The sequence below is a fragment of the Saccostrea echinata genome, unplaced genomic scaffold (assembly GCF_033153115.1).
Source record: "Saccostrea echinata isolate AGI-Se365-2 ecotype Australia unplaced genomic scaffold, CSIRO_AGI_Sech_v1 ptg000014l, whole genome shotgun sequence".
Taxonomy (NCBI): domain Eukaryota; kingdom Metazoa; phylum Mollusca; class Bivalvia; order Ostreida; family Ostreidae; genus Saccostrea; species Saccostrea echinata.
In genome coordinates this window covers 8,815,385-8,832,790 of record NW_026889763.1, presented here as the reverse complement: position 1 = coordinate 8,832,790, position 17,406 = coordinate 8,815,385, and the positions used below count along the sequence as shown (strand labels likewise).

Below are 17,406 nucleotides of genomic sequence, written 5' to 3'. Positions count from 1 at the left end.
TCAAAAATTATGGCATTTTAACCTTGGGCCATGTGCACTATCTGTGACCTTAAAAGATCGCAATTTTTACAAAAATGTAAGTTCAAACAATCAAATCCAAACTATTCTGACTTGAATTTTTACAACACATATATTTGGTATACAATAAGTATCTTTATTTGGACAAAAACGTCATTGTACACGAACTTTGATATGGACAACCCTCGTACATTTTAAAGTTGCTGTAAATTAGTACCTGGATTGCCAAGATCTCTAGGTGTCCAGTCATCAATGATTTAACCTGGACCATTGCATTATTTTAGGCATGTAGATAAATTTGTCCTACTTACGGCACTTTGACACTGCATATTTTAAATCCGCCAATCACATGTGTACCTGACCAGTTAACACATAAATCAGTAAGATAAGGGTATGTGTACTCGTACATGTATCAGAATCAACACCCCTTTTGTTGTTACAAACGTGTCGCGGATAGAAACAGGTATTCTATATTGTTCAGAACGTATTCCAGCATTCACACGAGACCAGGTTCAGTGAGAAGAGTCATACGAAGACCCCTAAATTGTCTACAACAATCCTGCTGATAAAACTGTCCTCATCTTCCAATAATGGATCTTTCTAAGGTCGACTTCGGTGCAGCTATGAAAAAACAGTGTTTTCATTTTGAGGAGGGGTTTACTTATGTAAATCACGGAGCGTATGGAGAAGTTCCTGTGATAATAAGGGAAAAGCAAAAACAGTAAGCAATTCTACAGTTTATGTGTATGATAGTCAGGGTCAACGTCAAATTTTGCTGCGATTTTCCATTTTCACTGTCTTTTTATATTAACATTTTCTTGATCAAAGATTTTGTTTTACTTAATGATGAATTGTTACTGCCGTCTAACTGTAAAGTGAAACGGGAAGAGAAATCTCAATTGTAATTAAATGAATTATGATTAACTAAGCAGTGTTGTCAATCAGATATTGAACAAATTTTCTCGCAAATATATTAGACTGTTGATTACATTATAGGCTGTTGATTACATTATAGACTTATGATTACATTACAGACTTTTGGTTAAATTATAGACTTTTGATTATAGGCTGTTGATTACATTATAGACTTATGATTACATTACAGGCAATTGATTACATTATTAGACTGTTGATTACATTATAGAATGTTGATTACATTACAGGCTGTTGATTACTTATTAGACTGTAGATTATATTACAGTTAGTTGATTAATTTATAGACTGTTGATTACATTACAGACTGTTTTTTATGACGCGCCATTTTTATATTTTTGAGGTATTTTATGATATCAAAAAAAAAAAAAAATTCTTGATATCAATAATTCGAATTCTTGATATCAAAAAATATTTCTTGATATCAAAAAATAATTCTTGATATCAAGAATTCGATTTCTTGATATCAAAAAATCATTTTCTGATATCAAGAAATTGAATTGTGAACCCATACTTCTTTGAAAACAATCTTGGGGAGAATTAATTATCCGTATGAGCTTCAACACTGTTATTTGTTGAATTTCTGATATCAAAAAATTAATTTTGTGAAAAAAATTGAATTTTTGATATTACAAAATGATTTTTTGATATCAGAAATTCGAATTTATTTTTGATATCAAAAAATGATTTTTTGATATCAGAAATTCGAATTTTTGATATCAAAAAATCTCGTTTATTTTTTATATCAAAAAATATATTTTCTGATATCAGAAAATGATTTTTTTGATATAAAAAATTCCAATTTCTGATATTAAAAAATTATTTTGTGATATCAGAAAATACCTTAAAAATATTAAAACGGTGCCTCATTGTTTTACATTATAGACTGTTGATTACATTACAGACTGTTGATTACATTATAGACTGTTGATTACTTTACAGACTGTTGATTACATTATAGACTGCTGTTTACATTATAGGCTGTTGATTACATTTTATTTTCCCTCGGATTAAAATGTCGCACATTCACTGTTTTAAACGCAACGAGTGACTGCATGTGTAAAGATGAATAATAAATTCCGTAGAAAAATTACTGGGGGTAAAACGACCCCCCTAGCCGAAGAAAAATGTAAGATTTTTTTGTAAAAAAAAACCCTATGAGTCAGTTTTCTACATGTGCAACCTATATAAGAAATTGACCCCCGTTGAAAAATTACCCCCATCCCAACAGATTGATACAAAGATTGATATCGAGGTTTGGGTCTCAACGGGTATTTTTCTTGATTATTTTTCTGATTAACACTAAACAAACACCCAATCAAAATTTATCTAACAACATTACATGTTTTCTTTTTATTAGACCTATAGTGCTGTGCTCTTAGCACACAATTAAAATTCAAAATCATAATTATTAATTATCAATAGTTACTTCCATTCATATGTCAACTTGATATATCCCAGTCTGTCACATCTGTTTCATATTTGGATGTTTTATTGACGATATAGGCCGTTGATTACATTATAGGATGTTGATAACATTATAGGATGTTGATTGTATTACAGCCTGTTGAATCCAATTTTGTAAAAAATATGTGCCAGTGACTGTTCCAAGCGTTTGACTTAGCATGACAATACCTACATTTATAATTTCTCATTAACATGTAGCTAGCGTCAAAGAAAAATAATAACATTACCAAATCCAAATGTAACATGCACAGGTCTATACATATTTTATACATAAAAAGACAAACCATCCAAATGAGGACAAATGTATGTTTTGAACAGAAAAGAAGCTTCACTTAAGAGTGTTTATACTTTAATCAACTGTTATATAATATAATAAATTGTTTTTTAAAAAAAGTCAAAAATTAAAACAATATATGTTTAACAACTATGCTTAGATTACTGGATACCCAGAACGATAATACAGGAATGTTCTTCCGGGATGAAACCCCGCGATTATACAGGAAGGCAATAGAAGCAGCAGCCCAATTTCTGAGGGCGGATCCAGGAAATCTGGTTCTTGTACAAAATGCCACAACAGATAAGAACCATTATTATACATATTTATTCAATTGTAAGTTATAAGAATAAATATAAATTTATGTATACATCAATTAAAACCTTTCATCTGCAGGAGTGAACTCTGTCTTGAAAGCGTTCCCATGGACGAAAACTGATGAGATTTTGGCTACTGTATATACATACAAAGCAGTTGAATACGCTTGTCGGAAGGTAGCCGAGTTTTCGACAGGTATGTTCATCATATATTGAATGCTGCATATACTAGTATTTAAATTACTAGTATTTTGATAGTCTCTTATTTCATTTTTCCCATTTTCGACACTCAGGAGGACATATTCATCAGTTCGACATACGCTTCCCTATTAGAGATGAAATGGAGGTGGTTAAAAGTATGACGTCATATCTGGCCGAACATCCCAAAATCAAACTTGTAGTGTTAGGTATGATGTAAAACATTATAATGGTATTATATACATAATCAAAGGCTTCTGGTATACTTTCAAGATGACAGTACATTATATATATTATACTTATATATGAAATAATGAAAATATTCTATTTGTTTGTTAGCAATTTGAGGCATTTCTTTTCAGATAACATCACCAGTCCAACGGCACTAAAGTTACCGTTGAAAGAAATGATTTCAGAATGCAGAAAGAGAAGCGTTATGGTTTTAATTGACGGCGCTCATGCACCAGGCCAAGTAGAGATCAACCTTGAAGAACTCAGTCCTGATTTTTACGTAGGAAACTTCCATAAGTGGGTGTATACTCCAAGAGGATGTGCGTTTCTCTGGATTCATAAGGATCATCAGGATTGGTGCACTCCTCTTGTGACGTCACATATGTACAAAAAGGGTTTTCAGAAGGAATTTTGTACACAGGGAACACGTGACGACATTCCGTATTTTTTGTTACCAGAGTCTATAAAGTTTTATCATGATGTGGGAGGGAGGGTAAGTTATGGGTTTTTGTGAATGTCGAAAACTTTCTAACCATTATTGCTGAATTAATTGAATGACAGAGGTGTAATTAATGGATATTATAAACTCCATTGAAGTCTGTCAAACAAGGTATTTCGGTAGTGCTATCTTGCGCACAGGCGTCTGAAGTGTGGATCGATAGCCCCCCCCCTTTTTTTAATAAAAAAAATTTAAGAGCTTATAATTTCTCAATAATATAAAAATTTCCCCATCAATCACATCCATATGTCGTTCTTTGCAAGCAGATTGTACCTTTTCTTACGTTTAGAGAATGGCCTTGTTCGGTATAATAAAAATACACAAGGTAAAAAACAAAATTTGTAAACAAACGGGTGGGGGGGATCCCTGTTTCGAGACATATTTCCAAGGTAATATTGGTCAAAGATTTAAATGTATCACTGTTAACCAATCAGATAAAGCGAGACGGATGTGCGAACTCCAAAACCTCCTTCAAAGCTGTCAATGGAGAAAATTGTATGTGTCCGATTAATAAATCGTCCGATTAGGACACATAAAACACTAATGATGGGGTTTAGGTTAAAGAGATTAGTAGAAGAACATCTCCTTGACAGAGTGCTTGTAAAATTATGATAGGTAACACTGTTATTACCTTGGAAATATGTCTCGAAGCAGGGAACCCCCCGTTTCTTACTTTGTGTATTTTTATTATACCGTATAAGACCATTCTCTAAATAAGAAAAGGTACAATCTGCTTGCATAGAACGACATATGGATGTGATTATATTATTGAAAAATTATAAGCTTTTACCTTTTTTTATTGAAAAGGGGGGGGGGGCTATCGATCCACACTTCAGGAGCCTGTGATCTTGCGCACATAAAGTGTCAAATCTCCTGGATTTCTTCAAATACTAGTATACTTGTCTAGGAAAAGATTAACAACTACACGAGAAACCTCTTGGATAAAGCCAGTGAGTTGATAGCAGAGAGACTAGGTACAGAGGTGCTGCAGATCCCGAAGTCAATGGAAGCTCCCGGAATGAGACTTGTATTGTTACCGGAATGTGAAGGCTATGATAAAACTTGGGTAAGAAAAAAAAATATTTGCTAAAGTTGGTAATAAAATATTGATACACATGTAGTCTTGTCAATCTAAAATTAAAAATTCATTTTTTAGAAAGGTTCAGAAAATCTTTACATGGATATCATGAAGAAACACAAAATCAACTGTGCAGTTTACCCTGTTCAGGGTGAGCTTTACTTGAGACTTTCCGCCAATATTTACAATGAGATTAGTGATTACGAGAAACTAACGGATATTCTACTTCAGTTATCCAGGAAAAGCTAGAGCTTCTTGTCCTCCAGACCGTTCTAGTATTTTACTTCCTATTGTCGTTCTGATATTATTTTGCAGTTTTTCTATCATCCTTTTTTCCATTCATTCTGTATTATCATCTTGCCTTATGATTATATAAAAAAAATTCAGTTTTAGTTTTTGTTTTTAATCAGCATAATTTTTTTTGGAAATAAATGATTAATTTTTTAATAATTAAGCAGTTGTCTTCCATTTTGTATTGTATAACAGAAATATATATATATATATATATATATATATATATATATATATATATATATATATATATATATATATATATATATATATGATTTATTTTTCAATTTTTAAAAATGTTTATCAACTAAGTCGGGCGGTGAGTGGATATATATATAAACTGGTGAGGAAATTGCTGAACCTTATCTGTTTGTTCATTTGTTTGACCGGGTGAAAGGCAAGATAGTACCAGCCACTTCAATGGTTTTGTGGAAGTTATTTTAATGCACATTGATTTCAGACGTTTTGACAAAATCGTACCCAACGATCTTACTTACTTTACCAACGATCTTATCTTACTTTGATAAACAAGCATACCTGTATTACACATCGAAGATGCGTCCTCAGTTCTGTAACGTTTAATAAGTGATGTTTTTGACGATTCCTCTTCGGACTCTATGCGTTGTGTTTACAAAAAGTAGAGCCTGTGATATTTTGATAACTTCAGGAGACAAAGTTTTCACACTGAAACTTGTGAAAATCTGAGTTGTAAATTTTCAAAAGTTGTCTATAGAATAAAAAAAAATTATTAAATGCAGTCGTCGTCATATTACATATATGGACTTATTTATGTAGGAGAAACAAAGGGTTCACTCAACAAGAGAATATCGGGACATAGAAAACGATGGGAGGCCATCAACACCTTAATAAACATATCAAAAACATTATTTACCCGACCATTTTTTAGCCCACCTGAGCCGAAGGCGTCCGTCTGTCGTCTGAGCCGTCCGGCGTCCGTCTGTCGTCTGTAAACGTTCCACATTTTCGACTTCTTCTCAAGAACCACTGGGCCAAATCCAACCACAATTGCCACAAAGCATCCTTGGGTGAAGGGGTCGAAGTTTTACATAGAAATATATAGGAAATGTCTTTAAAAACCTTTTTCTCCAGAACAGCTTAGCCATTATTAGTCATATTAATATAGAAGTATCCTCAGGTAGTGTAGATTCAAGTTTGTTCAAATCATGATCCCTAAGGGTTGGGCGCAGACACAACAGGGGCCAAATTAGTCTTAAATAGGAATATATAGGAAATATCTTTAAAAGTTTTCTTTTCAAGAACAGCTAAGCCATTATTAGTCATTTTAGTTCAGAAGTATCCTCAGGTAGTGTAGATTCAAGTTTGTTCAAATCATGACCCCTGGGGGTAGGGCGGGGCCACAACAGTGGGTCAAAGTTTTACATAGGAATATATAGGTGTAATGGTTAAGGGGCATTTGAGTAAAACGTATTGAAGATTTCTGGCAACCCTTGGTATTGACTATAGTCTGTCCCACGGTACCAAGGACCTCACTTTTCGCATCATATCTATATTTCAATTAAGGAATGTTTTTAAGTTTTGTGTGAGTTATTGGTGTGTAAATCACACAGACTTGTCATGTAGGCATATTTCATGAAGCGCGCTAGCGCTTCATGAAAAATATGCCTACGTGCAAGTCTGTGTGATTTACACACCAATAATTCACACTAAACTTAAAAACATTCCTTATATTTACATTTTACATGTTTAAATGCACCAAATTTATACTCAATGTTTGAATTTCTCCCTGCCCTATATCGTCATTTTTTATTAACGTCTCTGTAGCCTCATTGTGACGTCACTTTAGGGCGAGTTTCTCCGTGTATATTTCTACGCGTGAGTATGTATACACAAAAATGGTTTTCAAATCAATTTCACAGTAGGCTTAGTAGAAAAACACAGCAAATGTAAATATTTTAGACTGAGTCATTGAGTCTAATGCTGACTGACGTTTTTCATACCAATTGTTAGCCTAAGGTCATTATTTACACACTGAATTGTCGACGGATTTTTCCGTTATTCCCCGATCATGACAAGGAGCACACAGCGGGTGTGACTGGTCGACAGGGGATGCTCACTCCTCCATGGCATCTGATCCCATCTCTGATGTTTTGGAGGTCCGTGTTTGTACTGCTCCTGTTTTGTATTGTTTAATGGACTTTTGAGCTTGAATACTGTACGTTATCTCCATATATTTCATCTTAAAATGTATAAATACCTTGACCTTCAATCTATAGACAAAGGCTATATAGGACAAAGTTTTAGGAAAGTCAGGCATTCATAAGCTAGCTGAATAAGTTGGTCGTTGAATCGACAATAGAGAAGTTAAGGGTAAGAGCAAAATAAAAGTATATAAGCACCAGTGACAAGTATCTTAGGGAATTGATGTTAAGTGCTGGGTGTAGTAAATCTGAAGAAGATTGAGAAACCCTGTCCTTATCTATCAGTAGGAACCTAGGGGATAAAAACGGTGCAAGTAATACCTTACCCAGTCCACGTCTCTAGATAAGAGAAAAATTTAAGTACTGTGTGATGTACCTCAGACAGAGCGGTCTTCATAATAATTCCAATCATTAACTCAGACAAAGTAAAAGGAAAACCTATATATCCCTTCTAAGAACCTATCATACACCTTACATAGGAAATATCTTTTAAAAATCTCTTCTCAAGAACAACTGAGCCATTATTGGTCGTATATATACAGAAGCAACGGTTACCTTAGGTATCGTAGAATCAAGTTTGTTCAAATTATATGACCCCCTCCCCCCCCCCCACGGGGTTGGGGGCACAATAGAGGGTCAAAGTTTCAGTTATAATATTAGATTAGTCATATTATTATACACGCATCCTCAAGTAGTGTAGATTCAAATTTGCTCAAATAATGGGTGGGGCTACAATGAGCGATCAGAGTTTCACATGGGAATACATACGGAAAAAGTCTTTAAAATTCTTCTGCTCAAGAGCAGCAAAGCCATGATTAGTTATATTATATAGAAGCATCCTGAGGTAGTGAAAATTTAAGTCCCCCCTCCCCCACGAAAACTTTTCAATACTGAACTGATTTCTGCTTTTTTCTAGCCAATGTGCTCAGGTGAGCAGTGTGGCCCATGTGCCTCTTGTTTTAATTAATTGATGGTAAGAATATCAGAAAGAACTGCCATTCCACAAATAGTCCACCCCCTTTTTTTGTACTGCATTCCGTAGACAACGAGACTTCATGACAGTACACCAAGACATAAAGCGTAGTCTTGGACATTGATCATAATTGATTGGTTTGATTGTTTGTTTCATGCGCGGATCTAGAGGGGGAGGGGGAGGGGTCCGGATCCCCCGCCCCCTTGAATTTGCAGAGGTATTAAAAGTATATAGTGAGGAAATAAAAAATCACTTTGGATCCCCCCCCCTAGAAAACTTGTACCCACCATCACCACTACGAAATAGGAGTTTTTCACGTCTGGGGAATGGATTTTACGTGGGGGGATGTTTTGTTTTGTTTTGTTTTTTGTTTTTTGTTTTTTTTTGTTTGTTTGTTTTTTTGTTTTTTTGTTTTTTTTTTGTTTTGTTTTGTTTTGTTTTGTTTTTTTTTGTTTTTTTTTTGTTTTTTTGCTTGTCAGGTAATTTTCTGGATAAGGAAGGGAATTTAGGGGGGGGTGTTTTTTTTTTTTTTTTTTTTTTTTTTTTTTTTTTTTTTTTTTTTTGTTTTGTTTTTTGTTTTGTTTTGGTTTTTTGTTGTTTTTTTTTTTTTGGTTTGTTTGTTTGTTTGTTTTTTGTTTTTTGTTTTTTTTTTTTTTTGGTTGACAAGAAATTTTTGGGTTGGAAATTTTATTTTGACTTGGTGCCCCCCCCCCCCCGTGGAAAAATTCCTGGATCTGCGCCTGTGTTTGTTTGTTGTTTAATGTCCCTCTCGAGAATTTTTCCCTCATATGGAGACGCCACAACTTGCCGGTGGAGAGCTGCAAATTTTGACCTACATGTATGCTCGGCACTTAGGGCCATTGAGCAGTGAGGGATCTTTTTCGTGCCAGCACCTACTGCGACACGGGACCTCGGTTTATATACGGTCTCATCCGAAGGACCGGTCTCCACGTCCCACAATGGGATTGATTGATTAATTTGTATGTTGCTTAACCAATGTTAATCGGTAGTATTTAAGCCTAGCTGCAGATCTGAAAAATTGGGATGGAAGACCAGAAAAGATACAGTACCACCCATTGAAAAAAGTATATATTTATTGTGCACGAAAAACTATTTCTCGATTGATTTCTCCTAAGAAATTACCTTCATCGGCAAAGGGAGAGAAAGTGTAGTTAATTCTTGCCGATCAACGACCATCGATTTTACCTGTTAAAAAAATCATGCTTCCTTACTTTCCGATCGAGGTTCCTGGAGGCGTTTAAAAGAATTTCTGAGACAAGTAGATTGAAATCTTTAGCAGTTTAAATAGTACAAAAATGTCTTTAGATTTTTATATTCTTTTTAAATTTATTTATTTATTTATTTTTTGTTTCAAGAAAGTGATGGCAGGTATCTATTGTGGAAATGATTAAGGAAACCATTTCTCCTGTGATATTGAAATGCTGCATGCTTTTACAAGAAATCTTGTATTTTATATATCTAACGTTATATCAACGTACTTTTTTTTACGATTCATTGATATACGCAGATTTTAATATAATGACTTTTTCCTGTATATTTATACACATGTAACCTTTTTGTAAATGGGGGGTATCCCATCCCTCTATAAATCCGCCATTGCCAGCATATGTACATGTAATACATACACCCTCGCCTTCCGGAAAAGAATACGTGCATGGTTTTCCTTTTAGTCTGTATTTTCACTTTTGGTAGTTTACGCATTTTTGTGTGCATCTACCCCAAAAAGGTGCAGCATGGCAACGGATACTAGGATCCCCACAGGTAACAATGTATTGTTGATAACTGAAATATATTTTGAACCATATGCTCACTGATAATAATCACATACACCAAAGTAAGCTTAAGGGACACGCCCTGGTGGAGAATGTGCAAGTTTGCACTGGTTAATCAGAGTACACACTTCTTCTTCCAAGTAACTGCAAACCTTCTCTGGAGTATTATCGCAGACTTTATTTGCTCCGCATACCCAGCAGAAGCGTGCCGTTAAAATCAAAATATTCACAAGTTAAAAGATAAAAGTGCCCCATATGTACAGTTAAAAACGCAGCACTATTCTAGATGGTATGTGGATTGAGTTGGTGCAGCTGCTCCTTAAGGAGGCTGGGGGGTCAACAAATTAATCACAAATTAACCACCAGATTTAACTTAATTTTTTAGATATGATATCTTAAGCTGTCAACTATCATTTGGCAAAGAAAAATTTCAAAAATTTTAGTTTTAAAATTTGATCATTTTCTAAATCTTCATATGGAGCTCTTCTTCTAAAGGAGATCAATATAGTCTAAAAATGGCCACACACCCCAGCCTCTTTAAATGCCTCCAAAGTTGGAGCATGGACAACGCTGACACTTGAGGGAATGAAAGTCTGAAAAGTTTTAAAATGCAGTTTATTCTGCTAGAGAATTTATAATTAGAAATTAAAAAGCATGTCTGGGAGATGAAATTAATTTTGGGATGATCAATAGCATGATTTTAATAATACCGAATAGTGGTTTTTACATGTAAGAGATCTTGAACAGTTTTAACCATGTTAACTTTACAGTTTAAAGCAATAATTTTGAAATTATTTGATTTTATATTTCTAGTTGCTGCTGAAGAGATTGACCTGACCACGGTCCGTGTTGTTGTAATTGTACCAGAACTCACTCTAAAAACAAAAGTGTTTGGGGCTAAGGAACCCAGCAAAAATTGTAAAGTAGAAGTTAAACCAGAGACAAGGTATTAGGAGTTATCTTTCTTAATTCATTGCGCAGACTGTAGACATTGCACAAGGTCTATGTAAATATTATGTATGTTTGTAGGAGTTTACAGTTCACTGCTGAAATAGAAGAAAAGGGCGGAAAGGTAATCAAGTATGAATATAAAGCCAACAAACTGCCTGGGGACATTGAGCCTAATTGCAAACCAGAGGTAAATTAAAGTATCAATTTCCAAAATTTGTTATTTAACAGCTTAATTTGTAAGGCCTTGTCTTACCAATTAATAGCCATAGGAAAACTAATTTTATTGAATCTATTCTTTAACTCAGATACATGTACAAATCATTTTTATGAATCATAATGGACATGCAATAAATTAATTTATGAGTTGTCATTTCTTCTATTAAAGTCTACTGCTTTTTCCTTTTTCAGTATAAAAAGGGGCAGGTAATTCTTAATTTGAAGAAGAAAGAAGAGAGTTCCTGGGCTGTGCAGCTCTCAAAGTGTGGACTGGATCAGGACCCGGATGCCTAGGCCCAGAGAGGGCAGGGGAGGGTATTCAGTCATGTGCTGCAGGCTTGTTTGTAAACATTCAGTACTTGATCTGATATTTCCAACAGAGATTTAATACAGAAGTACTGTACTTATCAACTGATATGCTGTAGTGAAATATGCACATAGCAATATTTACTTTTGATGCCTTTCATATTTTGCTATAGCTTTGCAACACCTAGAATCACCTTCTTTCATTTAAAGACTTGAATGCTTGAATGTTTTAAGTCCTTTTTATACATCATAAAAAAAATGTTCCTATGTTACCTATGATATATGATGACTTGGGAGGTTGTCATTAGTTAGGAAGAGTTTCAGATACATATATAGGCAAATATTATAAAAGGTTTTTACTTTATGTGATGATAAAACAGCTGACAAAGAAACAAAGATGTAAAAGGACGTGTTTTAGTCACTTTTAGGTTTCCTTGGAAAAATATTTTTTACACTTACTTTATTATTTTTTGAGAAGATTAAATCCATTAATTCTTGTTACATTGTATATATATATAGTTAATATTACTGTTTATCAGTAGATATCCTTTAGTTGTGCAATAATGTTGAAATTAATGTATAAGGTTATACATTTTTATGTTGTATATGAATAAATGTGTTACAGATTCTTTGATTTTCATATAAAAAGCATTTGTATGTTGATAACTTTATATGACTCTTTTTACCCAAAATATAGATCTGTAATAATCTACTAGTTGATACTGCGATCTTTCAAAAATAAAATTCACATTAGTTTCTTGTATCTGATGGTTGTTATTGTCTCTTGTAAATAGTAACTATATAGGTTAAGTTATTTTTTGTTTTACAAAACATGTCGTACATGTTTAAATCTTGATGTATAATATACTCCATCATATTCTATACCAGATTGCTGATTTATGGTGATCATAGTTTGGTTTGAATAATACCCAAGAAATCAAGTGTCCATAGACTTTGCAGGCCAATATATCAACTATATATATTCCATCATATTGTACAGCGGGTTGATGATTCATAGTTTGATTTGAATACCCAATAAATTAATTGTCTAAAATAGACCAATTTATCTAACTATGAAAATTAAAGGTCACGTAGTAAATCATCTTCAAAATTAAACATTTCAGGAATTTCGTTTATCAAGTATACATGACTAAATGGTGTGTACATAATCAATCATATTAAATAGATACCGGCGATTAAGCCTATTTATCAACCTTTCACGGAGAATAAATATGTCCAGTCTTATGTCTCCTCCACAGAGACTCTCCCCTTCATCATTTAGTTGTTAAGCGGTTCCTCTTTGAGTTTAATTTGTTGCTCCACCCCGAATCGGAAGCTACAAGTACCCTCAATAAGCCAGTTCACAGTTCTCTCTTCTATAGTAAACCCAGTCGTGCCTTTCTTTTGCTCGTCTTTCATTATCTGGGAAAAATCACCTTCAAAGGACTGAATAAACGAATTATTGTCTTTTAAATTCGTTAAAGACACAATCACAATTCCCCGAATTTTCACTAACATTTTATACTTGGCACTAAAATCATTTTCCCGCACCACAAGATCCGCCGTCGCGGAATGGTTACCCTTGACCTTAATTGTGCTATTTACAGCCCAGGTCAGGGAATTTTCACATGTATCCTCAAATCCTGTTTGCATATTCACTTCTCTTCCAAATCCCGCTGTAATCTCGGCCACTTCCTCCGGAAGTCCTAGCTTCAGTTCCACATTAAATCCCTTGGTAAATCCTTTCTCTATGCTCGTTGTACTTACACAAGATGTTGTTCTCTCGGTTTGGAAGGAATGCTCTTGTTCGTTCTCTGTGTTGTTGTGATATGTTGATCTGAACACAACTTGAGCTTTGGGAACATCCACCATTACTTTGTCTTCGTACTCCGGCTTCTCCGTGACGAATCGAACACGTGACCAGTTGACGTTCATCTGTACATCCTCCAGACGGAGCTTGCTATTTTCTTTGGAGCGAACCTTCAGGAAATTCGTCCAGGCCCAAGTTTTGACAATGTCCTCAAGATCCAGAACATTTGCCATGTTGCTATTGCTGAAACAGAGTAAATGACACCAAAGAATTTAATAGGATTTTGTGAAAAGTTTATTCAAATAATAAGTGGTAGATTTGAACGAAATACCCTCCCCAACCCGTATACAATCGCCCGTAAATGTTGTAACCTTGAATATGATTCCCACAAAGTAAAGAACATTCCTTTTCTGACAATTTAAGCAACATAAAACAGAAAGTAGAATAAACCATACATATAAGGCTTTACGAACCCACCCCCACCTCACCCACCCCCCTTTTGTTTTGTTTCCGTCTCTTTCTCTAGACCTGCACATTCCCATTTTTTTCCAGACCAGTCCTGAATAGGCTATAGATTTCGTTTGTTCAAGAAATTATAATTTCGTCATGACATTTTTTTTAAAACGTATTTATTTGTTACGATAATTTTTTTTCAAATGAACTTGAAGAAAATTACGACATTTTAATTTTTCAAATGACTACAGTTTATTGACTTTCGATGAAAAAGAAACACACAGTCACAGTTCTCACAAAACTTATATTTGACGAAGGAAAGTGGGACGTAACAACCCAGGGCAATAAAACTCGCTATCCATCGGTCATGCTGTGGGAATTCGCTTTCCCCGTATATGTTAACATATTACAATTAGCATAAAACTGTAATAAAACCGAATTCAGAGAGGGAGAACTTTTGCAATGAGAAAATAATATATGAATCACGACAGTATACGTTGTTCCGCATTTTCAGAAATAAATACTATAATATACATATCTGCCATATAACATATTTTATATCAAATTGTTTACGACGATAATTGATTTTAATTCAAGTACTTTGTTCAAATTCGATTTTTCCTGAATTTTGATTGCTTTGTCACAGGATTTAAATTTCGAGGGGTTGGAGGAAGTTTTTATACACTTTAATGAAAAATAGATATATATGTACATTTGTATTTTTCAATCTTAAGGGAACTAAATGAAAGAAAATGCAAAATAGTTGTTTTATATATAAACATGTATTTCAATTTGCTTTAATATATTAGCAAAAAATCTTCCAATAGATATATACACATTTCAATGAATACGTACAAATAAAAATATTGCAAATTGTATAAGAGTAAATTATTTACCTTGTTTGTTGTTGTTTAAGCCAGTATCAAGTGTTTTTGGAGACTCAGGGAAGTTGTTTGACTGTATAACCCACGACCTCCGGGAACACGCCCTGTAATCACACGTAAAGAGACCTGGGGGATTAGGACAACTTACCGAATCAATATTATTACATTCTGATGAAACTGGCTCCACTCCAAACCAAACTTTTGTTTCTCAGTTACTCTAATCCTATTTCACATTCACATGTTTACTCAGAATATTTCAATATTATTAGTTAATTTGCGGATTCCAATATTTTAATTTCAGAGAGCATTGTTTGCTGATTTTTGTTCTCCTCATTCTTGTTTTATTTTCCTTTTACATATAAAAGTATAGTATATTTTTTATGTAAAAAGGAATTTTGATCATTTATTTGAATTTGTAATTAATTTTTTTTTAAGGAAAATTCGAAAAATAATTGTATTATATTTCAACAGAACACTCTCTGTTTCATCTGCAATTAATTTTTGAATCATGTAATTTATTTATCAATTGATTGGAAGAGGTATTTTGTGGATATTCAGATAAAACACCCAATTTCTAGAAACCCATTTTCGGAATGTCGATGTTTTGTTTGTTTTGTTTTTTTAATTACATAAAAAGCAATCATGTAAAATGAAACGAGAAAAGTGCATTGTAGCTAAAATTCAGCTGAACCAGTTGCTTGAAGATTATCGACCAGGGACGGAAGCTTCACATCAGTCTGCCACGATAAAGACAAACGTGATTTATGGTTGATATCAAACATCCATACTCGGTAAATTTGATAATCTCGACGGTTTTAATGGTGTCGTTGTCGGTGCCAAGGGAATGCAGAACGTTAGTTACAAAAAGCGTTCAGAAGAGGCAGACCACTTAACGTTAAGAGGCAAAAAAATGCTGTCCATAGATCTGAAGAGCATCGTTTCCAAACACTACAGTCTTCAATTTAATGCTGGTACTTGATGCAAGAAATATTCAGCCAAAAAAAAAAAATGAAAACAATAAATAAAGAAAATAGAGAAAGAAAAAACAAGAATTTTAAAAGGTATTGACATGAAATAAGCTAAACCGACACCAAAAGCTTAAGTCAATTAAAGCTACTGTAAGAACAATCTAGTCAGTGTTTATATTTTGGAAGCATTAGTCTGACACCGGGGAGAGGAAAAGCTACTCAAAACTTCATTAGCGTGTTCGTGTAGGACACGTGCATCATGTAATTGATCACAAGCAAATTAGTTTAAGGGTGAAACGTATGTTTAGATACATACATTGTCTGCAGCCTGGCATCAGGAACATATGTTTTTGTTATGAGAAAGGATGCCATCAAATTTTGTTTGTAATTCTAGTCAGCTTTCACATACTAAAGCTTTATATATGTTTACAACCGCCATTTTCTCTCATAAGTATCTAGGCCTAGTTCATTGAAGAGAACAATTTGGTGTATTGTTAACGAGGAAATATGCAAAGTGTCATTTTCCGGGGTTGAATAGTGTACGTACAAAGTTAAACACGGTGAATAATGTTTCTTCCTCATAATTATCTGTTGTCCAGTCGTATATTTCTATAGCGACATTGAATTTAAAAATAATTTTAGAGGTCATTGTTTAAAAAGGGCCTTTCCATGTATATAACAAAACTGGTCGCTTGAAACTATCTTGAACAAATCTAAATGAACTTTGACACCACGAACAATTGATTGCTCCAATGCATTAACAAGAAACTTAAAAAACTACATCGTATATTTATTTTCATGACTGAGATTTTATTGAAAAAAGTGAATAATTTCAGGTTAATGGTTAATCGATATTCGTGAAACAATTGCTCTTTCCCAGTGTTTGGTTCGGTGCAACCTGTCCCAGAAACCTTTGATCTTTACCACCAGAAAATAATTTCAAAGAAAACGATCTTATACCACTAAAGAGTTACTGCAAAAAATATTTTTAAGAGATTATAAAAATGTCTTACCTTTAATTTAATCAATTGGATATTTCTCTCCACTTATTGCTCTGTCACTTCAGCAACAGTCATCGCCTATTTCATGCCGAGCACTGATTGGGTCGATGAAGTCACGTGGCTTTATCGACGTGTTGAATCGATGGCCATGTGGCCAGGTAAATTATTTATGTTATAGGGAAGGTATAGCAATATTTCACAGATGGTGTACATAATTTCAGTGTTAATCATAGTGTAAACACACACCACTTCAATGAAATGGATGTGTACCAATGGATACAGGATTGTTGACCATGTACTGCAATGAATCCATTATACATCAAGTAAAATTTCAAAAGTATTTTGTTTGATTTTATCTTAAAGAGGAGAGAAGTGGACTTGTAGTATTTTTTTTTTCGAAGAACCTATCTCTTATGTAATAAATATATTAAAGTGTTATGGTCAGTAGCATTGCAAAACTTTGATATACAAAATTTTTTGGCATGGACACTGATGTACTTGTATCTTTTTTTTTTCTTGCCCAAAGTTGTGACGGTGATTCTGATATTTATACGAGGTTGAAAAA

At 33.8% G+C, this 17,406-nt stretch overlaps 4 protein-coding genes across 4 annotated transcripts in view; 2 read left to right on the top strand and 2 right to left on the bottom strand.

Moving 5' to 3' along the window:
• Window positions 1–17,406, bottom strand: part of LOC133186719 (tumor protein p53-inducible protein 11-like) — a 120,319-nt gene that overhangs the window by 6,611 nt on the left and 96,302 nt on the right. The window lies entirely within an intron of this gene.
• On the top strand, window positions 574–5,390 carry LOC133186720 (uncharacterized). Its single transcript, XM_061321996.1, has 7 exons — window positions 574–739; window positions 2,853–2,992; window positions 3,086–3,205; window positions 3,303–3,416; window positions 3,570–3,931; window positions 4,845–5,003; window positions 5,094–5,390. The coding sequence occupies exons 1-7, from the start codon at window positions 609–611 to the stop codon at window positions 5,262–5,264; spliced, it is 1,197 nt and encodes a 398-aa protein (XP_061177980.1). The 5' UTR covers window positions 574–608; the 3' UTR covers window positions 5,265–5,390.
• LOC133186716 (uncharacterized) lies at window positions 10,149–12,480 on the top strand. Its single transcript, XM_061321987.1, has 4 exons — window positions 10,149–10,241; window positions 11,066–11,198; window positions 11,282–11,390; window positions 11,612–12,480. Exons 1-4 carry the CDS (start codon window positions 10,214–10,216, stop codon window positions 11,711–11,713), a joined length of 372 nt encoding a protein of 123 aa, XP_061177971.1. The 5' UTR covers window positions 10,149–10,213; the 3' UTR covers window positions 11,714–12,480.
• Window positions 12,844–14,970, bottom strand: LOC133186715 (uncharacterized). The gene is made up of 2 exons (XM_061321986.1): window positions 14,885–14,970; window positions 12,844–13,778 (listed from the first exon to the last, which is right to left on the bottom strand). Exon 2 carries the CDS (start codon window positions 13,766–13,768, stop codon window positions 13,004–13,006), a length of 765 nt encoding a protein of 254 aa, XP_061177970.1. The 5' UTR covers window positions 13,769–13,778; window positions 14,885–14,970; the 3' UTR covers window positions 12,844–13,003.